The sequence below is a fragment of the Columba livia genome, chromosome 1, assembly GCF_036013475.1.
Source record: "Columba livia isolate bColLiv1 breed racing homer chromosome 1, bColLiv1.pat.W.v2, whole genome shotgun sequence".
Taxonomy (NCBI): Eukaryota; Metazoa; Chordata; class Aves; order Columbiformes; family Columbidae; genus Columba; species Columba livia.
This window is the reverse complement of record NC_088602.1, coordinates 119,238,289-119,263,694: the sequence shown is the minus strand read 5'-3', so window position 1 is coordinate 119,263,694 and position 25,406 is coordinate 119,238,289. Positions and strand designations below refer to the sequence as shown.

Sequence of the window (25,406 nt, the reverse complement as noted above, 5' to 3'; positions counted from 1 at the left end):
AACAGCAGGAAAAGGAAGACTTTGTGGTAGGAACTGCAGTTCAGCAGTAAGCAGCCTTTCACCAAATACACTACAGCAGAGGACACCAAAAGAAGCAAAGTCCTACAGAAACCTAGGGAGGAAAAAGACCATACTCATCCTAGTTAGCTGGCAAACACTTAAAATAATCACTAGGTTTGGCTGGAACATATTATTTAGCCTTATATTGAAAAGATTAATCATGCCACAAAATGCATTAAGTTTTCATTCCCTATAATAGAAAGCATACATTTTAAACATGAGCTAATATAATGCTTCATCTGCCATATGCTAAGTCGTGCACACAACTATCAGTAAAAGAGCTATTTCTATGACAACAGAAAGCAATAATTCTCACTTCTATGGAAAGGATTTGGTCAGAATTGAAGAAGAGGTGAATATGAAAGCAAATGTATTGTTCAAGGACATCAACAGTTATGTTCAAAACTTATTGGAAATTTCACTATATAAAACATTAAAAGCAGAATCTCTTCAGGAAAAATAAAAGTTAGCGTTCTTCCCTGAATGTGTAATCGTTAAAACCATTATAAGTGTAAGGTTGCCCCTTAAACAAAAGTCCAGGAATACTACTGAGCCAAGAGATTACAACAGATACAATAAAAATTTAAGCCAATTTTCCTAGTGGAGAAGAAGGCCTGAGTAAGAATATGAGAGCTAATTAATCGTGCAGGAAACTAATAACAACTGCAAGACTTTAATTTATCTTTTCTACATTCTTATAGACTAAAACCTTATTTCAGAAGCACCATCTTCCCTGAAGAGAGAACATTTGTACAATTTGTATGTAACAAACTAATTACTTTTATCATAACTGTAAACAAGCACAATGCAGAAATAAATTGAAAAACAGAGGTTCGACAATAAATAAATAAATATAGTTTTTGACTGCACTTGAAACACATTCTTATACCAGATTTGATATTTGTCAGTTTTAAAGTCCACTTTTGAACAACAGTTACGTGGTACAAACTGCACTGAGTAATATCATAGCATTCAGCTTTTAAACATTCTCTCTGTACTAAGCACCTTTATACATACATACTTCAACATCATGATATGTGTGCCCACACAGAGACACAGCCGGCCGTCATGTTTTTTCCTCAGTGGTAGCGCGTCATGAGGGAACAGTTATGACTACCCATCACAAATGAAGTATGGTCAACTGATACACCAAGAGTCAAAGGAAGGACCAAAGACTCCAGAACTCACATCTCTAAACAGGCTCCAGGCATTTTCTGATGAGTGCTTTATGTAACTTCAACTAAATCAACAAATAACCTCTAAACCCTTTAAAAGCGTGCACCATTAAAATGTCAGAAAAATTTAGCAGTGAAAGCATTACTTAATACAGACTCATTTTCTGTTTGACTTTCCTAATTTCCTATTAGACAGGACTGTAAAGAATTCCCCAGAGGACCATGGCACTGGCACAACCTGACAGCAGGACACTGCAAGAGGCACAGCCAACTGGCAGGTCCTGTATTGAGAGGTGTCTGCCATACCAGGACCCCAGGCAATTAGAGAACATGCTCAAGAAAGATGTAGCGAAATGTGTTCTGAGCTTTTCCAAGTTGGAAATGGTTCCTTAGAAGGACATACACAACATGCCTTCTTCATTCACTTTTGCTGAGTTTGGAGAGTGAACGTGTCCTGAAACGGCATGTGGTAGTCCAGTCTGTCCTCCTTCACTGGTGCAATGGTGTTATTTTAAGAAATAGGGCATTTTTAGGTTCAGAAATAGCTTGGAAAATAGAGTCCTTCATGTATTTATTTTTTAAAAAACAAATCAGTCTTTTAAGGGTCATTATACGTCCCCGAAAAATTAAATTTTCAGATACTTCCTGGACTTGGCAGCTTCTTTTCCTCAAGAGTGTTTTCCTGCCTCTGTCAGAAGTCTCCATCAAGAAGACATCAGGATGTGCATAATAACCTAGACACACCAGGACCCCACTGCTGTGTGTGAAGGTAAAAAAAAAAAAAAGACTTAGTCCTTAAGCTGTCCTGATGCTCCTCTGACTCTCCCTAAGAGCACAAAGCTGTTCACACGTTTTTCAATCCCATGTCAGGGTGCTGCAAGGGCCGGCTGCCCTACGGGAGCGAGCCAGGAGCAGAGGATGGCTGGGGGTCTGCTAGGCCTGTCCCTCCCCAGCCAGGGCCCGTCCCACAGCACCCAGCAAGGAAACAGGGATAAGATGGGGACCCAGGCAGCCCAAGGCTTTGTGACCACCCAGCAGGGCCACAGTGATGTAGCAGGTCCAAAAAGCCCACTACCCTTTGAGGGCCTGATAAATCACAATCAGAAAGCATAGCTGCTGTTTCCTCCTCTCCATTTTCTGCTTCAGCAAAGAAAATTGGAAAGCTGCAGGAGAGAGCACACAAAAACCGCAGACAGTCTGAAGGAGAAAATACATTTTCTCAGCAGCAGGTACTGCCAAAACGGTTTAGCTGTTGGTGAGTGCCAGTAAGCTGCATATTTGAAACAAGCAGGAGTATCCAGAATTGGTAGTGGTCCAAATTCCAAAACCCCAGTTTTTCCCTGGATTACACAGGTAACATGCTAAAAGATGTTATTCTCAAATGCTGCAGAGCATACTGAAAAATGAATCTGCTATAGGGAGGCAATTTATCAGCAACACTTTGAGCATGGCTGCACTTGTAATAATTCAGCATATTCTACAAGCCAGGCTTTTAAATGCCAGTGTTTCTCCTTAGCATTCACAATGGGCTTTTAGCTTAAGCAACTCTGATGCCAACCGAATTTATGACAAATAAAGGGTGTTTCAGACTTTTTTTGTAGTCTGTGAGGCAATTCTAAGAATCTTAAAAATTAAGCAAGTGGTGACAACTTAATGTTTTAACTTTATATCGACGAGACTCTCTTAAAGATGTAATATGGGGCACAGGGATGATGGAAACACAAACAGAAAGACAGATCTGAGAAACAACTGGATGATGTGGCCATCGCTAGAGAGGGTCATTCTTCAGACATTGCAGTGACATAATGTTGTAGTCTCAAAGGTTTGGGGGAAATATATGTGGAAGTACGAAGATTCACTCTCAGACTAGGTAAATTTAAGGATGATACAAGAAAAGGAAGCATTATTAAAAAAAAGAACATTGACCATTTCCCAGATGAGGGAACACTTTCCTACATGAGGATGAGATGGGATTATTTTGATTTGATTTTCCTTAATGCAAGCAATATACTGAAAAGCTGTCACATGTGATTGTGCTTCTGGCCTTCATATTCTTCTAATATGCTCTTATGCCACTCATCACAGCTTTGGAGGTTGAAATGGGTAATTAGCAAGCTATGCTTAAGGATGAAATCATGAAGAAGCTATTTTCTTCTTTTTTGAACATTTATTCAAATATTGTATTTCCTTATATTTCATTCCAATAATTTGGTGAAAACATTTTTTATACCTGCAACTTCTAGAGAAAAAAAAAGTAACCCTGTGACTAAAACCAAAGTGTTTCCAGTCCTTAGAATAAAAAAAAAAATTAAAAAAAATCCAGACAGACATACAAAAAACCTGATTAACAACTCAAGTTGATTCATGTTGTCATCAAATACAGCTTTGTTGTAAAAAAACACATGATAGCTCCCAACTATTGTGAGCTTGCTGAAACTTGTATTTTGTTCTTTGACCACAATGAAATAAAAGAAGACGAGTTCAAGAACTCTCATATCTGGTAAATAGTTGGGTTCCCATACAGTATTGCAATATAACTAGGAAAACTTATATGACTTCTATGCAGATCCTGATGTCAGTGGACTGGACCCAGCAAAAATTATCTTCAAAGTTGGGCATGAGATGTAGCACTCAGCACAGAAAGACAAGAAACAACAGTAAAATTTTAAGAATAAAATTAATTTGTAATGCGACACATAGTTATAATATACCGAAATAACACTATTAAGTTGATGAAATAATGGGATTTTTTTCACTATAATGGATGTCTTTTCATTATATTTAATTTATTAATTATTGTAATTATAATGGAGGTACTAAGATTTCCTTTTCGGCTTCTGGCTGAGCATAAGACGCTGAGGTTATTCACATAACTCTGCCATCTGAAAGTCTGGTCTAGGATAGTTACAGTCACTGGCAGGGGAGAGACCTTTTCAAATCATTTCCATCCTCCCCATCTCCCATGTTGACTATACAAGAAACCTGGAGGATTCACTTTGAGCTAACAAAAAGACTTTTTCACTAAATAATGTATAAGCCTCACACACACAACGTCTATATTACAGTGTACTTTTTATTTGCTCTTAAATGATATATCCTTTTGGTACAGAAGATTTAAAAAAAAAAAAAAAAGTAATACAGAATTCATTAGGAAAACAAAGAACTATGAATAAGTCCTTCCAAAAATTATTTCCTCATAACTTCCAAACAGGTACGTTCCAATACAGAGTAAATCCACATCAAGCTGTATCAGAGAAAGAATTTTTTAAAGCACTGAATATCCCAGAGGATCAAATTAAAGAAACCGAACAGAACAAAAAGGTAGCTGATAACAATGCAATATTTGCTTTTATATTTGGAGAATATTCTGTGAAACCATTCAAGAATAAGTGCAGTTTTATCTCACAAAGATGGTGGTCTTCCCTGCAGTAGCCCTTCATTAAGATCACTGTAACATGTTAACATATGCAGTTTACAAGTCTCAGGAAACTCATTCTATACTATTGTGTTCTGATTTGCTACCAGACATCTTCTGCCTTGAAACGTCTCAGATACCTACAGGTACCTCAAGGCTACAATGTCAGAGAAGGAGCTATCTAATTTATGTTAACAAGCAGCTTTAAAACACAGATTTTTGAGTCAGTGCTAATGGGAGGTGAATTTGAAACACAAGATCTGAGCTCGTAAACACATTCAACTGAGATTCTCAATGAAAATTTTAAAAGGGGGATGGGAAGAAAAAAATACAGCATCAATTTTAAATAATGCATTCCAAAGAAGCTGAGAATTTCCTTTTCTCATGCAGAGTAGCATGCAAATTATATTCAGCAAGCCTCCCCCCACAGGTGGGGAAACTGATCACAAAAACACAGAATAATGATGCCATTACAGCTTCCTTTCCTCCTGATTTAAGCTGTAATCCCTCTCCAGGTAAGAACTTATTCTTGTGCATGAAGAAGTCAAAGAACAAAATCATACACCTTGGGACTCAGAAGGAAATTCCTTTTCCTACATGGCAGATGGCTTTGTTCTGGCAACACATTTTAACTATACATCATGTTTCTTTGTAGTAATGATGCACAGCTTTACTCCCAGCCACATAGATGCCAGGCTTTCTGCATTCCCTTTGGCCCTATGTAGAGTGACACTTCAGTTACTCCATAGTCTCACAGAGGTGCTTTCCTTCCATCTTGCTCCTGACATTACATACTCTAGATGAGAAATTCCATAATATCTACTATGAATACTCTTCAAAAAAAAAGAAAAGAAAAAAAACCTTTCCTAAAGCTAAATAAATCCTGGACATTGATCACCAAAAGAAAAAAAAAAAAAACAGTAGGATTCTGCTCAGTAGCCATGTGGATAATAAGTCTTTGCATACGCATGAAAATTTCTGGCCATCCAGCCATGAGGTTGCATAAACAAAACCTCATTCTGTGCTCCCAAAGGAAAAGAGAAAAGGAAAAGTGCCAGTATTACTAACTTCAAAAAAAAAAACGAAACAATTCTTTAACAAGAGATTATCTACAGCAAAGGGGAAACCCCATGCTGACATAGCTGCCCATTGTCATCAGCTTCTTTCTGTCTTCTTCCCTTCATTAAAGCTGAAGGCTCCAATCTGCTATACACAGAGACAGATGAAAAAAGCAGCAGGTCCTTACAAATGAACCCCATTAAAGAAGCAAGACAGATACGACTGTCTCCAAAAGAGAGAGAAGTGAGACGAAGGCTGTCTGTTACTGGTCCCACCCTGGCAGCGATGCTGGGGAGCACAGCTAATTTAGACAGTCAAAGACAGAAGAAAGTTTAGGAATGTTTTGTTTCTTCAGGCAGTTATAGGGTCAAATAATCTATTAATTTTCAATCCAAAACACATTAGCATTTTTAAAAGCATGAAAAACAGGCTTTTCATTTAAAATGACCCAAAGCTTGTCCTTTGCTACATGTTGGACCAGGCAGGTGTGCAGCTATTTGATTTTAAACTGAAACAGATCAAAAAGGTTTACTGCTCTTGAATCAACAGCACCTCCAAAAAACAGAAGCCTGAGACACACTTCAGATACCTGAAAGTTGGAAAAAGTATAGTACTAACAAAACACAGCCTTGCATATATCTTTTGAACAAAACAACTCCAGAAACTGTTGCCAAGATAAAGAGCCACTGCGCTAAAAAATGTCTTTGCAATACAGGAAAACTGAGGGATACTCTGACAATATGGAAAGGTAAAGGAAAAAGATAAGGGGATGCTCAAGGGGGCAGAACAAGAAACAAAATTAAAAAAAAAAAAAAAAAAAAATGGAGAGCCACCAAAATGACCATAACCAGACTTTATTCTTAAAAGTTAATGTGTAAGGTAGCTCTTCTGCACCTCAAGAATCAACACAGAGTAATGTTCGCTCCTCTACACAAAAATAACATCTTTAAAGCCCCAATGATGGAATCACATTTGAGTCATGGCTCTTAAAGTAGGTTATAATTGCAAATAAATGTTTTAAAAACAAACACGAACCAACAAAATGTCTAGGAGAAGCAGAAGTCCGCAGCACATTGTCACAAAGAATAAAAAAATTTGTACTATTTAAAGGTTATGCAATGTGAAAGTTAATCAGAACAGTGAAAGAACTAAAGCTACAGGAATTATCTCCTCCAGAAGCATTAGGAAAATGCGTGGGCTGGAGAGAAAAAATATCATGACACATGGCAGAGCTAAAAGAACAGGTTTTAACTTAAGACAAAAGCATATAGACATACTAAATTTTTAAAAGGCCAATGATTTAGAAATGAAAGATGAACTCCATCGACATTTGTTCTTCATTGCAAGAGGTATGGTTGCAGTCCCAGCTTTGTAGTGTTACTCCAATTTATATAGTAATTTATTTTCGCCAATAACCAAACAATGTAACCTCAATAGGACAATGTATGCTCCTACTTGCAGCTGTCTTGTTAACGAATGCTAAACGCAATGTAGACCATGGAACTATAAAGACCACATCCCCAAAGAGATACATATGCAGCACAGGTAGGATCCTGATAATTACTTCTGCATACAAGTAAATAAATTCCACTATATATAATGAAGCTGGTGTCAATACTTAATTTTATTATCTCAAAGCAGTGTATTTATGACCTAAATCTCTTCAAATTCATACAGTGTTTTACAAGTATGAAGAGACAGAATTCTCTTTTCTGTCTGCTTGAGCCTAAAACATTTGTTGAATTTATGTATCAAGAAAATTAAATGACCAGTTCTAATCTAAATTGCAGATAAATTGTTACATTTGTTGCCTGCTTTTGAGGTGGATTTCTTATGTGTTCTGCCTCACAAACATCAGATTTCCTGCTGAAGGAAAGCATGACAGATCCAATGACATCAATGGAGCTTTTTCAACTTTTGTTGACAGACCTATACGTTCGAAATTGTCATTAGCATGATACTCATACATACAAATCCTTATGACAATCTATCATTCTTTAATACCAAGGGTAGCCCGTTTTCTGTCAAAATGGGCTAGTTGGAATAGTTCTGGCCCTGTAATCCTCTTCAATACTTTTATACAAGTATGAAGAGATTTGTAATGGGTTCATGTTGCCATTTTATTCGTGGTTAAAAATAATAGTTTTCCACATGCTGATGTTCAAAATTTTTACTCTGAAACATTCATTACAGTTCTGGCTTAGCTTATTTTTGGACACAAACTACAATATGCCAAGTAGCTGAAAGCATTGTCTAAAATTCACAAATTCCACCACTTCTGTGTAGAGCATTTGCTCTTGTTGCCTGTGCTGGAGAGCACTGGGAGGCACTACATACAACACACAGAGCAGCCTGGCAAAGAAGCCACGTGCTCCCAATGGATGTAACAAAACTGTGTATTTATATACCATTACGGCATAGCCCTGCTGTTTAAGCTTACACGATTGAAGACACATCAGAGAAAACAGAAGTGCATTCCTTGCTACCCTCCATTCTGGGTTTACCAGTCCTTTTATCAGACAGATTCACTAAATTCAGGTTCATGCTTTTTCACTGTAAGAGGTTTACATCATGAACCAGCTGTCAATATAAAGAGGATTGCAGCTCACATGTCATTGACATGGATGAGGAGGTAGAGTTGCTCCTAGAAAGATTAGAGACAAAAGAATATTTGAAGCTGCTTTTATTTCTGTATTTCCTAAGCAGCAGAGAAAATAAATTACATAAAACCGGAGGAGTGGGTGGAGAAATCACCGACAAGTATTTACCTACCCTATTCAAGGAAGTATTGTATTAATCCAGGATTAGACTTCTTACAAAAAATTCTTGAATGGCATAGCGTTTCCTCGTCAAACAGCAAGTGCAATGCCCTGCCAGACATACCAGTTCAATGCAAGTGCCAGCATGGCCATCCAGGAGAAATACTTTCATACCATTGCCAGAGCTTCACTTCAGGCAAGCGAGTCCTTACAAAAACTCTGCTCAAGGATGCCAGAGAGTGAATGCCAGATGGACTGTCTCTGCTGTCCTTACCGACTCACATGGGAAAGGGGGTACTTCAGAAAGTGGGAGCAAAACCTTCAGCCTTTCACAGCTGCTTCTGGACGACTCTAATTCACAGACAGTACTGAGTCAGTACTTCTGCTGCACTTCTGAAAACTGAGTTGCTCGAACTGCCAATCTGTTTTCTATCTCACCCCATCCAGAAGAAATCAAATAAAACATGTGCAAAGAAAAAAACTGAAAGAAAAAAAAAAAAAGAAACCCAAGTGCATTAATTCTGAACCTACCCAGTTCTGACAGACCTGGCTCCAGCTCACTGCACTGTCCTTGCCTGAGCTCTGACCTGCTGTGGACAGAGCTCTGCGTGGTCTCTGACTTGTGCTGGTCCATTAGCACAATTATCACAGGTTGCCCCCGCAGTCCCATTAGTACTTATCAAGCAGAGAATTGCTTGCTTGGTCACTGTCTGTAGCATTTCAGTGACTCATTTATCAGCTTTTGCTGTATTTCAGAGAGTAAATCACTTGAGCTCCTTATGAATAGCAGGTTTTTAAAAAAAAGCCATATGATTTGCCAGACTACAGACTGTGACCCTATTTTTTTCTAATTCACTGGCTAATTTCTTCCATCTGCATTAATCTATTTTTCCATCAACTACATTCAATTTAACATGAACTTCAGTTCTCAAATGTATGACCATCACTATCCTGGAAATGTTTGTTGTGGCTAAGGGATGATTTCCAGTACTCCTAACACAAGAAGACAAAGCACTCTGATGCTAATTAATTCTAATGGAAGAGGCATTTAAAGTGTCAGGCAGACTGGAACACATCTCTATCACCAAGCAGAACCATGCTCTAAAACATCTGCTCCTTGCAGTAAACTATGAAAAAATAAAGGAAGGGAAGGTTTCTTTCTGTACCACTTGCAGGGTGGGATTGTTTTATTTTTGGAGGGATCGTGGCCTTCCATGTTTTTATCTTGCCAATAAGTCTTATTTTTGTTTGGAAGACCAAGCTGTAAGCACTCACCAGTGCAAGGCATTCAAGCATAAGCAAGGAGAGCCAATAACTATGGCTTGCTTCCAGGTTTGGGACTGACAGTTTCACACGCTTTTGTTAACTGCAGCTTTGGGTGGAGCTAGGAATTATTTATCCTGACTGAGGACTGACTGTATCAGAGTCTGACTTACAACCACAATATTAACTTTCTTTTATCCAATTCACTCCATAGCTCACTACACCCCAGCCTCACGTTGTGTTTTATACTGTATTTCAGCTTCACCCGGCATCCCTCTGTAGCCACATGGAAGGGTTTCTGTTCAACCTTCTTACTGTTCTTACTGTCTCTGCATTTTACTGATGTTTCTCCTTCCAGGTGCTTCTCCTCCCACCAGTGTCTGAGAGTCCTCTTTCCCCCGTCCATGCTCAGCAGAAGCTCTCCAGTAGCCTGAGCAGAGGATGAGGCAATATTTTATATTTTAGGGTTAACTAATCTCTACCTGACTATCCTTACTACTAGGAAAGACAGTATCCTGAAAACCCTGCCTCTCCCCTTTCTTACATTTTCAGCAAAATAGAAGGAAAAGCAATAGGAAGAGATAAACAAAACCATGCTAATTATCAGGAAATTTACTTAGAAAATAAAATACCCAAGTTACGGTACCTCTTTCAATGGGTGTTTCACTATTTAGAGACAGAAAAGTGATACACTGACCTACCAGAAATAAAAACAAGAGAGCCTTGGAGCCTGATGGCCCCTACACTTACTCAAGAGTTAGGAGGTATGTGATCAGGGTGGGAATTGTACATCCACCTCCTACATTGGATGTAAACTAATTAAACAGGGCATTCACAGTAAGACAGCTGGACCAGCTTTGCTTCTTTTTTGACTGGATTGTGAAACCAAGCTGCCCTTGTCCTGGGCTCTCTCCTCTTTTCCTCCTAGGTTCTGCAAAGTTTATGGGCCCCCAACCCACCCTCAGGTTCAGTGAGGTCCAAGTCTTAATGCAGAATAGCCCAAACTTACTGTCAAACATCAGCTTCCTCTCCATGTCTCCATTCCTCAACTATTTTTGGCTGCATTTTCAGGTTTTGTCTTGCTCAGTCCTTCAAGCGCAGGGCCTGGGCCCATGGAAAATTTTATCATGCAGGCTGTTTATTGCCCAACAGCAGTGCCACAGTGGTTGTCTCTTCACATGTCCAGCTGATGCAGCGATACGTGTTGGGGCTCTGCATTTCCAATACTTTAATTCTCCACAGTCACTGTCAGTGAAGACTCAACTATTCTTCCCCACAGTAAGATTTTGCACACCTACATGGCCAAAAGCTGGGGACAAAACTGAATTCTTATTAATTAGTATAATTTGACCACTTGCTAGTGCAAAGTTCTGATTCTCACAAATTATTCAGTGTGTCAGAGCTGCCACCTGCACACAGGCACATCGGCCAGGAATGAAGCACAGGGAACAGTTTTTCAAAGAAAAAGCTTCATTGAGGGACACTGAGATATTTACTTCATCTTACATAGATAGCTACTCCTCGAGTCAGTTTTTTAAGCCCCATGCATGCCCTCCTGCTCAACTGTGACTGCCTCTGTGTGACACATTTATTTTCAAAGTCTGGCTGTCTAGTGGGCTTAACTCTTCAACCTTCTAATGCAAAAAAATCATGGCTGACATTAAAAGCCTTCCTTCATTTAAACAGAGGTTTACACGAGGAAACAGCTGTCCAACCCCAAAGAGGATTGAAGCTTGTATGTTACTGGCATCTTTCCACAATTGGCCTAAGAGGTCTAATGAAGACGAACCCCACACAACCATATTATTAACCATTAGGAAGAAAACAGCTGCTTGCAAAATTCAACAGTTTTGTGCAATGTCACAGGGACTCAATTGAATAATTGATCTTTGTAGGTTGGTACACTGCAACTTTTTCACTGAGTGCTGAGTTCAGTTTTTAGCCTGACAGTGCTAAAAGTGGGAAGCAGTTAATTAGTGCCCCATAATATTCTTTCAACAGAGCACTTAAAAGCAAAAATTAATAGTGGTGGATTTTTGTTTACCAAAATGTCTTGTCAGAATCAAAAAGCATTTGAGTAGCTACTAGGGAGTGCTACGGTTTTGGTCTGCTGATGACAGAACAGAAATTGTAGCACATGACCAATATGAGAAATTGTGAATAATTATAAGAAATAAGCACTGAGTTGATGAATAATACACAGCAACAGAGAAATTAAATAACTCCAAAACCAGGGAAATTTGTCATGAATGAGGTCTATATCATGTTTCATTAACAGCAAAAACTGTTAAAATCAATCTTTTAGTGAACACACATCTTCTGCTCAAATGTAGCCAAACACTCTCCTAAAGTTATGCCATACAACCACATCTCTGTCTTCCTTTGTTTACCCTGCCAAGATGCATTTTTCTAGGCAATAGGGAACAGCAAGTTAGAAGTGAGCAGCAGAACATTCCAATAATGTATTTATTTGCCTATTGTGCATAACATCGTCTTTCTGTTATAATTCCTACTTTTCAAGCTAAAGGTTTGCCAGAGCTGCTTATTGCTTGTATTGAGTTTTTCAGGTTTTGAATGGCATTTTGTGATGCATTAGGGACAACAGCAGGAAGCTCTAATCTGAGCTAAGAGAGTGTCAGCAGTCTCGTGCCCCTACACAGTTTGCTTATGATAAGATGTGTTGCGGCCACGTGCCCCCATGTTAGCAACAAGAGCTTGAGAGTGTATGTTCAAAACCAAATTAACCAAATAAAATTAATTAGCAAGGCCATGAATTTAAAACTTCTTTAATATTATTTGTTCATTGCAGTGTCACAGCACTTAAAGATCCTCACAGGTAATCAAAATTCAGAAACATTCACTATAGATAAGAAGTTGAAAGAAAGCCAGAAATGTCATCATTCAGGCAGCAAGCAAGATCACCAGAAGCCACACAAGACTGATGAATGTGGCAGTTTTCTGTGAAGTCATCTGTCTGTCCTGGACTCTTCTTGATTGATTGATACGAAAAATCATAATGATTCCTACACAAACATGTGATTATGATGTGAAAATGACCAATTTCCTTGTTTGACCATAGAACAGAAGATCATTCCATTTTATTCTAATAGCCAAAGATCAAAATTAGTCTTAGAACATGCAAAAAAATATGGTTTGAATGTTTCTAAGCTGTTTTTTTCCTCAGTCTTTTTCCCTTGTTGGAAGATGCTTTTAAATTGTCACATAAATTTTACTTATTTAGACAGTAACCATGACTTCTTGACATCTAATTCTAAATCTCATAAATGTCCTTTAAAAGTAGCAATACATCAACATAATTAAAAATCAAAATTGAGATTTGTAATCCCTCACTGCTAAAGACACAAATTCACTTTCACATTGACTTTTCACTATACAATACCTTATCCTCTCCCAGCTTCTTCAACTAACAGGAAATACAATTGCAATCTTTCTGTTGTATTGCTGCAAACTTAAAATTCAATAGTCATTTTTACCTCACTGACCTTCTCATTGCAAACCAATTTCCTTGCTGACCCTGGGACCACAGATTCAGGGCAAAGGAAGAGTTGGATTTGGTTGATTGTTTTTACTTTTTCTTACATAAGTGAGCATTACGTAAGTGAAACTGAGGGACAGGAAAAATGCTGAGAGAAATAGTTTTGCTTGATGAAACACAAATTCAAGCAGATTCAAAAAAAGATATTATTTTTCATTATCCCAGATATGAATCTTCTTAATGAGGCACAGAGTTGAAAGAGAAGTACTTCCAAGGACTATCATATTAAATGACCAGCAAATTCCAGGGCCAAATACATCCAAATATAACTTCAGCAGAGTAATGCCAGGGCTCAGTTTCGCTACCTTCCTTTCACAGTTCTTATGAAAAGTTCACAACATAATGAATGTACAACTGCCAACCTTTTTTTTCCCTAAGTAGATAATGTTATTACCTGACCACCTAAAGGAGGCACAGCCAACAATTACATCAAAGAAAGAAAGGGACCGAAAGGGCAAGGAGAAATGAATGGCCCAGTCATTCTATTACCCCACTCTTCTACCATCTTCCACCACTTTTCTATTTCAATGAATGCCCTTCTTTGCTCAATAAGAGTTTTAAATAGCAATACAAAGTAATTGGTTACATGGGATTAAGAATTGCTATTCATCTCATTTCTATGGATGGCCTTTGAGCTTCACTCACTCCTAAGCTGAAAACAGATTATTTCTCCCCTTTCCTGTGGATCACAAAGGAGGATTTCAGATTTGGATAAGTACAGGTCATTAGAATTTTTCCACAGAAGTAGCACTGATTATGATGAGATCAAGGCAACCAAGATGCTTTTTCTGTAGCCACATCCTGTATAGGCAGAGACATGATGGAAGAAAGCAGCCTGCACTTTTGGAGATGTCAGGGCTGACCTGAAGAGCATTGCCCATGCCGCCACGGGGCCGCACGAAATCTTCCAATGTGGATTGGACCAATGTGTTTTGTCTACAAAAGTCACCCACATGTAACTGTAGTGAAGAAAAGCCTGATCAATCCACTGTTTAAAGGCTGAGGAGAATGAAAGAACTGCAAAATCAAAATCCAGACTTTACTGCCATTTTACAGCAATAACAAACTTGCATTTCCAATAGACCAAATTACACCACAGTGCAGTGTAAACACACGCCTAGGCCAGGTGCACTCCCACTGAACGTCACTGGAGATCATTCATAGCCCACTTCAAAGAGGCAAGCCTGCATGAAACATACTGAAGGCAGTATGTTTCTCGCTAGAAGGATGACAAGTTCATTTCAGGGAGAAGGATGCTCTGGAAAGATAAAGTCATTGGCATGACCACTGTGGATAGTCCAGACCTCCCCACAGAGATCCCAGGGAGCATAAGGCAAGGCAGTAAAAGCTGGAGTCAAAACGGGCTGTTCTTCAACATGCAAAGTAAATGAGACCTGTTGGAGATGGTCCAGAGGAGGCCACAAAAATGACCAGAGAGCTGGAACACCTCTCCCGTGAGGAAAGACTGAGACAGTCGAGGTTGTTCAGCCTGGAGAAGAGGAAGATCTGCAAAGACCTTATTGTGGCCATTCAGTACTAAAAAGGGACCTACAAGAAAGATGGAGACAGACTTTTTAGCAGGACCTGTTACAATAGGACAAGGGGCAATGGTTTTAAACTAAAAGAGGGGAGATTCAGGTCAGACATGAGAAAGAAACTTTTTACACTGAGGGTGGTGAGACACTGGCCCAGGTTGCCCAGAGAGGTGGTAGATGCCCCATCCCTGGAGACATTCCAGGCCAGGCTGGACGGGGCTCTGAGCAACCTGATCTAGTTGAAGATGTCCCTGCTCAGTGCAGGGGGTTGGACTGGATGATCTTTGAAGGTCCCTTCCAACCCAAACTATTGTATGATAAGGCATTTTGAGAGGCAGACAACCTGTCAGACATGCACCCCAGCCACAAATTGTCTGCAGGATTGTGCTGCAGTGAATTGGAAAAGTTCAGTCCAGAAGAGGGTGAACATCTATGTCCCTGGGAAAAGGGCCCCACTTAACACAGGAACAGTTTCTTAAAGGTAATTTTAGCAACTTAGATAAATCCCTTGTTCTGTTAAATAGATTCTTCGGAAAGTCTTGTTTCAGCTTACGTTTGAACAATTTAGAGAACCAGGGAATCTCATCCCTGAAAGATAATTCAGCAATTTAAGTTAAGTAGATGCATTAAAACAAACGGTAAAGACATGTGAACCTCTTTATAGAAAAAAAAAAAAAAAAAAATTTAGTCTCCTCTTTTTTATCATTAGTAGTTTTCTCTGGAAGCAAAAGAACAGTTTACATTAAAACCTAATTCTCATTCTAATGAAACTAATCAAAAAACTCCTGATTCTGCAAAGGTTTATCCATGGTTTTGTCTGCATTCTGTCAAGCAGCCCCAATGATTTAAGGGTAATTACTCATACTAGAGGGATCGCGCAGGCCACATCAATATTTCAGCTGCACCTAATGTACATTGGCTAAAAAACATGCTAAGAAGAGCCAGATAAGATTCATCTCCATTCGAAAAAAATCAGTATTGGAGGAGTAAGAAAGGTAAAGATCAACAAGGAGAAATTTCAGCAGATCTTTTCCTGAGCCCTAATATATTGCTAAGATTAGATACCCATTTGTCTGTAAGGGAGCATGGGGGTTGTTTTTTAATTGTACATTTATTCCTAAATCATACACAGTGACTACATTTTATTCAGCAGGAAAACAGTGTTATCAAAAGACCTGGAGCTACCTCCCGCATTTGCAGGAAGGTCGCCTCTCCCATGATTTAGCATTTTTCAACTCTGACACCTGTGACCATGATTTCCAAACTGTGGTTCATAGATTCACAGCAAGGTGCATATCACCAGTATACACATTCCAATCACTCACTGGAAAATAACAGAAAGAACTTTAGCCACAAGGGCAAGAGCTGGTTCATAAGAAAACAATTGTGGTTTTTGTTCTGTACCAGGATAGTTAACTGGGCAGTAAATAGCACTGGTAAATACACCTGTAGCAAGACATATATGTGAATACACAAAAGAAAAACCTAGTCTCCAGATTCAACCAGTCCTTCCCTTCCCCTGCCTTCCTCCCATCCTCACATATATGTTGTACTCACTGTGCTCTTTAAAAACAGCACAACATTCACTCATCCCTGCCACATGCTGAACTGAAAAACTTTTACAAGATTTTATTCCATTGGTATAACTCTTAGTCAACACAACAAATCCTCAAATCCACAAAAAATCATTTCTAAATGATTATATGGCTTTTGTGGTCAAGCTCTCAATTTGATTATGCTTTTAATATTTGGAAAGCATAGCTATAATGATTTCCAGTTCTCACTCTGATGGAAATACTTTCAGATGCACATAAAACCTTGACTTTGTTTGCTGTAGACTTAGAAAGCACATATACACTGCAGGTAAGGGGGGCAGCAAATCTCATCCAACTGGCCTGGCTTCCCCTTGCCCAGATCAGGGAACTTATCAAAATGCCCCAAACCACCTTTCCTCCCAGCAAAAGCAGATTTCCTTCTAACTGATACGCAGGGGCCCAGGACAGATCTCAGCCCTGCTCAGCAATGCAGGGATGTGACAACTATGCTCAGAACTGTGAGGAGCCCCCAGGACTGCACCTCCCACCTGACATGAACAGCTGTGGAGAACCATAAGAAAATGAGGCAGGGAAGGAGAGACACAAATAAAAAGAAAATTATGTTCTTTGGATGAAAAGCCTAGCTGACTACAGCTAAGACTTACCCAGGATTCTGATCTGTGTTAAATTTCTGTTCCACTTTAATTACATAATTAAATAAAGAGTGCATTTATGTTTATTTAATTTCAATTAGTTTTAACAAATCTTATTTAAACATTAAACTACTTTGAAATCTACCCTGTTTTTCCTAATTTGCAGCAGTGAAACGAGTTACCAACATCAGGTTCTGGAGACCGTGCTGACACTCTACTTCACCCAAGGCAGCGTTTTAAGGCCTGTGCTCCGCAGGACTTTGCATTAGGTACAGCATTGTTCTCACTTTAGGCTCTGTCAAGTGACTTCTACAAACTCAAAACTACACAGAACTGTTGACAGTCCACCCTGGCTGCCCTGCACACGGTGCTGCTCATGTAAAGTTTGCTCCGTCCTGTTACCAAAAGAATTTAACATAGTGAATAGTTAAGCCTGAAAAAGCCAGCTGCAGTACTCTGGAGTCCATAAAATATTCCTGAGCACTTATAAATAGAATTGTTGATGTTGTATCTGCTGCAAAAGGAAAGACTCACACCCCCACCCCCAAACCTGTACCTTTCCTGATGCAGGAGAGGATGCACAAGGAGCACACATTGATATGATATGATACTTGATATGTGGTGTGTCAGCTGTCACAGTTGCATTATTAGTGCCATTTTAGTGTTCTCACTCAGCCACAGTGATTCAGTTTACAGCCTTATGATGCATTTTTCTGAAAGAGTTGAGGGGTGGGACATGAAAACTGTTTTATCTCTGTGTTTTGTGACACCAAGGAAGAAAAGCTACGTGTCTGATCTTGAAAACACAACAAAACTGGCCCATGGCTGCTATTAAAGCTGAGATTAGTTCAGAAATCCAGTGATCCATGATCTCCCATGGCAATTTAGGCTGCTCTGATGTCCCATTAAGCTTCCTCTTCTCTATGTGGGAGAAACAACAATTGCTTAATGAACACATGTATCTCCTGTGCAAGGAAATAAAACTTAATTTGGATTAGGAGAAAAAATATTCTGTTTGTCCTTATTCTTACCTTCCCTGCATGGAGACAGGGGTGAAGTCCTTCCCCAGAGCAATGCAGCCATCGTCCCCTATTGCTGGTTTTTCACACAAGGTCTGTGACTCTCCAAGGCTCGTCACCATGCCGTGATACTCTTTTAACAGCTGCAGCTCATTGCAACTTCTGGTCATCGGTTTGGCTGACATTGTTGCAGATAAACTGGTTTGATGTAAAGATGGCTGATCTAGCTCCATCTCTTGTTGTCTAGAAATTGTAGTGTCATCTCTGCTATCCAAGTACATCTGTCCCTGGGGGGTGTTCTCCTAAAGAAAGTGAAAACAAATATATTAGGACTGAATTGAATTGACTCAACGTTTATTTCAGTACAAGCGTGTTAAAAATGCCAAGTAGAAGATTTTTTTTGTGCACCTTTGGGTATTTCTCTTATTGATTTATTTCCACCAGGATAATTCCAACATTTTAAACCTCTTTGCAACTTCAAAATTAGCCACTAAAAAAAGGAAATACATAAAAAGGTGGAACTTTGACTTTTTCCATGTTTACCATTTTTTTCTTCCACAAATTTCCCAGGAACTTGCATCTACCTGTCTCACAGAATATGCCAAAATCATCTCTGCATCAGACATGCAAGAGCAAGGTGCAGAACACCTTCCCAGCTTATAGAATCATTCTGGTTGGAAAAGACCTTTAAGATCACCTAGTCCAGCTGTTAACCTGGCGCTGTCAAGTCCACCAGTAAACCATGTCCCTAAGCACCACAATTACAAGTCTTTTAAACACTTCCAGGGATGGTGAATCTACCACTTCCCTGGGCAGCCTGTTCTAATGCTTCACAACCCTTTCTGTGAAGAATTTTTTCCTAATATCCAATCTGAAACTCTTCTGGCACAACTTGAGGCCATTCCCTCTTGTCCTATCTCTTGTTACTTGGGAAAAGAGACCAACACCCACCTCACTATAACCTCCTTTTCATGTAGTTGTAGACAGTGATAAGGTCTCCCCTCAGCCTTGTTTTCTCCAGGCTAAACAGCCCCAGTTCCTTCAGCTGCTCCTCATCAGACTTGTGCTTCAGACCCTTCACCAGCTTTATTACCCTTCTTTGGACATGCTCCAGCACCTCAATGTCCTTCTCATAGTGAGAGGCACAAAACTAACACCACTGCTTCACCACCTCACTCAGCTTTTCTCCAGTGGCTGCAGTGGCAGCAGCCCCACCAAAGCCATCACTCTCCTCCCATATGGGCTCCTTCAGAAAGCCACTGTCACCATGAAGCTCCACCGTAGCTGATGGCCCCTCATTAAGCAGAGCAGATATTCAAATTTTATGAAGACAGCATGTGATTTCAGCAGTTGCCAGTGGCATTTATAAAATGTGAATCAAACCTTGATGAAAATTAGGTTCTATTATATGATTATTAATGGTGATTATAATAAAACTTAGTGTATAACAGTCAAAAGGCTTTTATGCTCTCAACATTAAATTTCAGCATGAAAAGTTATAAAAAACATTTCATAATCCTACCAAGTGCACAAACCAGACAGGAAGACTGAGTTAAAGATCAGCCTGTCTTAAACGCATGCTGTGGAGTCTAATCGCAGGAATATTTCAGACTGAAGTGCTGAAGCCACTGCAAAGGACAGCACGAGCTCAGAAAATGGGCCTTTCGGCCTCTAACATCCCCACAGTTGGGGAGAGCAGCTTTGTTGGAGCACATACGTGTTCCTCCCTGCAGAGACCTCCACACAGGACACGCTGGTAAACCTGCAGGGCTTTGGGACAAAAATAGCGCTGTAATAGGGAACGGGCTCTGCTTTGGTCCCAGCAGGAAAAATCACTAGAAACAGAAATAACAAAAAGCTAACAATGTGTTGAGCTCTCCCAGCCTTAGAGGTTAGAAGGGAATGGAGGCTCATGAAAGAAAAGTCTGAACATTGAAGTCACTACGAATGCAGATCTTGGCTCCAAGCAAAAGCCGGCTTGCTAGCCAAATCTAAACCAGAATTTTCCTAGGTGGCATTTCTTTCTCCAATCCTGCATTTATTTTTCTTTCTATTCCAAATGCCCTTAGTTCTCATATCTTAATCTTCTTCACCTGTTCTTACGAGTAGATTGACTGACATGACTCTTCCATTCATTACACAGTAGCTGGAGTTCTATGTCTGGTCCTGGTCCCCACGATTGTAAAAAAAGACACCGACAGACTGGAGAAAGTCCAAAGAAGGGCCACAAAGATGATCAAAGGGCTGGAGAACTGCCTTGTGAGGAAAGACTGAAGGAGTTAGGTCTTTCCTCCGTGGAGAACGGAACGTTCAGGGATGATCTCATCACAGTATCCCAGTATTTAAACGGGGCCTACAAAGAAGACAGAGGTCCTCTGTTCACAAGGAGCCACACAGGGAAGACAAGGGGCAATGGATACAAGTTGTAACAGGAAAGGCTTCATCTCAACATGAGAAAGACATTTTTTACAGTGAGAAGAATCATTCTCTGGAACAACCTCCCCAGGGACATGGCACAGTTCCTCTCACTGGAGGTTTTCAAGATGTGACCGAACAGGACGCTAGATAATCCCATCTAGGCTCCCTTTCCTGTGAAAAGTTGGACCAGATGGTCTTCCAAGGTCCCTTCCAACCTGAGCTGCTCCATGACTCTATGATTAGCAGCCTGGAGAACATCAACATCAATAAGCCTTTCCTTACTTGTTCCCTCTTGGTTTTCCTGAAAGGAAGAAAAAGGAAGGTAGGGAGAGTGTGGTGAGTTACTGAGAGGTGGCAGCTATCAGCTTCACAGGGCTCCCATTTTTTTAACATCACTGGCATACATCAAGAAACACTGAAGACATCTCAGTTTTCAATGGATAATACCTCTCCCCTAGATATTTTCCTAAAGGAACAAGCCCTGTCATCATGTGGTGTAAGAAGCAGCAGCATGGCTGTTGTAATACCAAACACACTGTCACTGACCTGGTCCAGGGCTTCTCCACAGCCTGGAAGGCACTGAACTTAGGTGATCCAAAACAAAATCCTGAGTGAGAGTCCTGGAAAGCCAGGCTTGCCACTCCTGCACCATGGAATCTGAGCTTTCCCTCCTAATTGATAACTCTGAAGAGCAAATAATTCCAACTCCAAACAGAAAAGATAATTGCTGTTGTCTTCAATTTTACCTTATATGTTTACATGCTGGTTTTATTAAGATATTCTGTAAATCATAATTGAGATATCTGCCTACTAATTCTATTTTTCATAACATTTGCTTTGTTTGAGCACCTGCTGTGAAAATACACAGATTTTTATTTCAGGCTGTGGAAACATGAACTTAGAGCAGCTCAGGCTGTACTGGTTTTTAAAAGGTGAAAACCCGGACACAACCTCTAAAATTGATCCTGTCTCACCCTAAAAGTGGGAATTTATTATCTTGAGGTGAGTAAGGACTAAATTAGTCAGGCTCTCATATGTATAAAGCTTTAGCATGAAAGACATCAATTTTCAGAATTAACATCAGTGAAAAAATAAGAGAATACCAAGGACAAGAAGCCTGAGAGAAAATCTGATGCCTGGATACAAAACCATAAACCACATTATTGCACATTCACAAAAGCTTTGCAAAAACTAAAATAATACAGCATCATTTTGCCACAAGAGACAGGTTTGATGGTGATTACCTATGTAGCTAAAACATTGCTAAGGCAACTATCACCATGGTATCTAAGCTTCTAAGACATCAGTGTATTTACCATTCAAGCAATTCTCAAATGATCACATCTCTATGTAGTTACTTTTCTTCACTTTTATTTCATCTTCCTTTTTCTTACCTTGCAATCCCTCCATCAGCAATGAGACATAGATGACATGTTATCATGTGAAGCTGAGGAGAGAATCTAGCCAAGGAAAGTTCCTTTGGGGTTCATCTCTCCAAAGCCATGCACCAGGAAGGGATCTTTAGCCACAGCAACCAACCATCCAGAGTTTGACTATAAAAGGGCTAATGCAGTATTTAAGCCAAGTTTGTTATCCCTTTTCATCCCTTTCATCCCAGTCCAAGCAGCTGAACATTCACTTTTAAATTAGTAGTGCAGAAGTCTTCAACTTTTTCAAGTTTATCACTTTCTTCAACTTTTCAGGTGCTAATAAAATCAACAGGCTAAGTGATTTTATTTAAGAGGCTTTGTGTAGCCTGCTTTTTGTTTGCAAAACAAAATGCTGAAGGCAAATGATGTAGCTGATGACACACCGTCATTTTAAACATTATTTTCCTAAGTATTGGTAAGCACAGCATTGCCTTTTTGCAATAAAAAAAATTAAGTAGGATTTGATCTTAGAGGCCATTAGGCTAAACAATATCACATCTGTTCCTGGTAACACTCATAAATAGCATATTTTTTGTCTTGAGCATCTTATTGTCCATCAAAGCCTGTCTCCTAACAAGACAGAAAAAAACATTACCTCTGCACTGTCACCTTCCCATCACCAGGCAGAAACCCAAATTCTAAAATATTACCAGCTGAAGAGGGAGGGTGTGGCGCTGCTGAGGGGAGCATGCCCACACACCTGCTTTGCTCAAGGAAAGGAGAATATGGCTCTTGAAGCAACACTCATGATCAGCCCCCAGATCCTGCATGTCTCCCGAGGAAATTTCAAGGCAAATCTCACCTGCCCGAGAAGTCTCCCTATAGCACCTGAAACTAAATAAACTTGTCTCCTTCTCTGACTCCTCTCTCAATGTGTCCCTGTGCCAGGAGCCTCTCACTGACAGAGCAGGCCAAGGCAGACGTGTCACCGAGGCACCTTTTCATATATGCGTCTCTCTCCAGATCTACATTTCCCAACAGCTGCCCCATAAGTCAGGCAGGTGATGTCATATTGGCCTCCTGTGGCAAAGACACCTTAAAATAGTCTCAGCAGCAGGGAAGAAAGTAATTATTCTTAGCCTGTAGCCTGGAGAAACAGAGCAGGGATTCAGCACTATATCTCAGAAATTCTCCCATTGCAGGCTTGTCCTTGCATGGCCATTACCACACATATCCCTGATTCTGCCATCCTGGGAACAGTGGAGAACCGTTCCCAGGACTGGCAAATGAAAACTCAGCTGAAAAACCTATCCCTAAAGCTGCACTCTAAAAACAAAACACCACACACACGCATGCTCCCACACTACCACTAAAACCCACTTGTTTATATTTACTTATTTTGAGTGAAGGAAGGGTACTGCAATGTCTCATACTGTGATGTGCAAGCAAGAATTCTCAGTGTTTCTTAACTGGTATGTTTTCTCTTATAAATAGAAAGTGCTTCTAGCTGTAGGAAGGAGGTAAGAGTGGTTTGAAGATACAGGGAGTAACAAATCATTTCTACATCCACGATTTCACAGTATGTTCCAGTGCAGCTGTTTTCCACAACCAACCAACCAAAACAAACAAACAAACAAACAAAAACAAAACAAAACAAAAAAGTCCCTATCCTACATACAGGATCCACATTATCCCATAGGGACATGTTAGGGATTGCACTGCAGAGAATGCTGCTGCACAGAGCAGCCTTCCAATGCATGACCAAGTGTGAAGGCAGAAGAGCATGGGTTGCAGGGCACAGTAGATTGTCACTACTGACTCTTTTATGTTTTGGCATCATCTTTCCCCCCACCTATAAGTGACAAGAGGAATGATGTGGATAAACCTTTATGATTATGCACCACCTACATAAATAAGACTGCCTGAGAATCATGTCTAAGATGAGTAAGATTCCTTACTTATGTTCCCCATGAATTCTTGGCCCAGGGCTGCAGGAAGGACTATTTGGCAGGTGGAAGCAGGGCGATGGGCTATAAGCTGCTTTGTCTGCATTGGCCTGCCCAAGAAGAAGTTGCTTCAAATTGTTCCCATGAGATTTGTTCCCAGGTGATGACTCCCAGACAAAACAAACGATTAAAGCCCAGATACCTTATATCCTCTCTCATTGGGTTGTAAAGCACTTAAAATAGCACAATTAAAAACTGGAGAACTTCATAACTTCCAGCAAGTTCCTGCATTCCCTTAGTCAAGAGGAGGGTTTCTGCCTGAGAACAATGTGCTTTACTAATCTTTATACTATATGGCCAGATCTGCTGGAGGTGGGGCAGCATGGACCCAGTTACCATGGCCTCATGTTTTGTGTTGTCAATCTGGAATGGGCATCCATGTGTCAGGAAAGTAAGAAAGGGCGCCAGTACCTTGCAGGAATTCAGCAGAAGCCCCTAAACTTTGGGGCAAGATGGTCTCTGCTGCCCCTTTGGTGGCTTCCTGCAGCTGGGAGGCAGCCTGTGCTGGTGCACAGCTCTTAACAGATGTCCCAGCAAAGCAAGAGCTCTGACACCTTGCTGTCCAGACCCTGCTGCTTGGACCCTGCTGCTCAGACCTTACAGCTGTGGTGAGGCAGGAGCCCTAGTGCACACACAAGACCTTGACTTTGTTAGTGCCTGGGCTGCTTATCTCCCCAACTGCTCACAGAGCTCAACAGGGCTGATGGGTATCCAGCATCACAGTTTAATCTGAGGCCTCTAAGCTTAATAGGGCATAAGAAAAACCTTGCTGTGCTCAGAATCAAAACATGGTCTCTGCAAACAGTGAAGTCCACAGCCTCCTCTGCGCTCAGCTGATGCTGCTGCAATCAAGAGGTTGCTGTGCCTGGAGACATGACCTTGTGTCCTGGGGACTTAAGTTAACTAGACATCCACAGAGCTCTGGGGAGATGTGGGATTGGAGGCCTTGCAGGATGGAGGTCCATCTCTGCAGTGAGGTGCTGGCAGGGCTAGAAAGTCCTTGGTGGGGAAGGTAATGGGCAAACCGGGCTGGAGAGTCAGAATGAGTAAGTGGGAGGTCTGCACCAGGGGAGTGGTGAGGGAAGCTCTGGGCATGGCTGGTGACAGCAGCTGGTCATGATTATAATGGTCGTGATAGAGGGGGATACTTAGGGAACAAGCTTATTGTACAGACGTGATTCAAACAGCTTAAGAGTGGAGACCATTTGTGAGCCACAAGATAAAAGTTGTGGAGAAAACACTTGCAGGGAGTGGACCAAAAAAAAAAAAAAAAATAAATAAAATAAATCCAAACTTTGTGTTATTTTCCTTTCTGAAGTGCACCTCCACAGACAGTTGCATCAGTGCAGCTCTCTAGGCAACAAATCACAGCACAGGTGCGAAGCAAGCAGCCAAGGTGAGACCTCCTTGCAGAAAGAAAAAGTGCTGTTTGATTGTATACCAAGAAAGCACAAAACCATCAGGCTTCACTGAGTAAGAAAAGCTGAGAAGTGAGTGTGACGAGTATGCCAGAGCAGATGTTTTAGAGAGATAAAATAGTGCTGACAGATGTGGCAACCCCTTTAAAAACCATCCTGCCACCA

At 40.4% G+C, this 25,406-nt stretch overlaps 1 protein-coding gene across 2 annotated transcripts in view; it reads right to left on the bottom strand.

Annotated features, from left to right (window-relative positions):
• Positions 1-25,406, bottom strand: part of OCA2 (OCA2 melanosomal transmembrane protein) — a 218,659-nt gene that overhangs the window by 158,698 nt on the left and 34,555 nt on the right. For both annotated transcript variants that reach the window (XM_065075251.1, XM_021287659.2), the window contains exon 2: positions 18,042-18,331. In XM_065075251.1, coding sequence (XP_064931323.1) covers positions 18,042-18,331 — 290 coding nt within the window. The remainder of the gene's footprint in view (positions 1-18,041; positions 18,332-25,406) is intronic.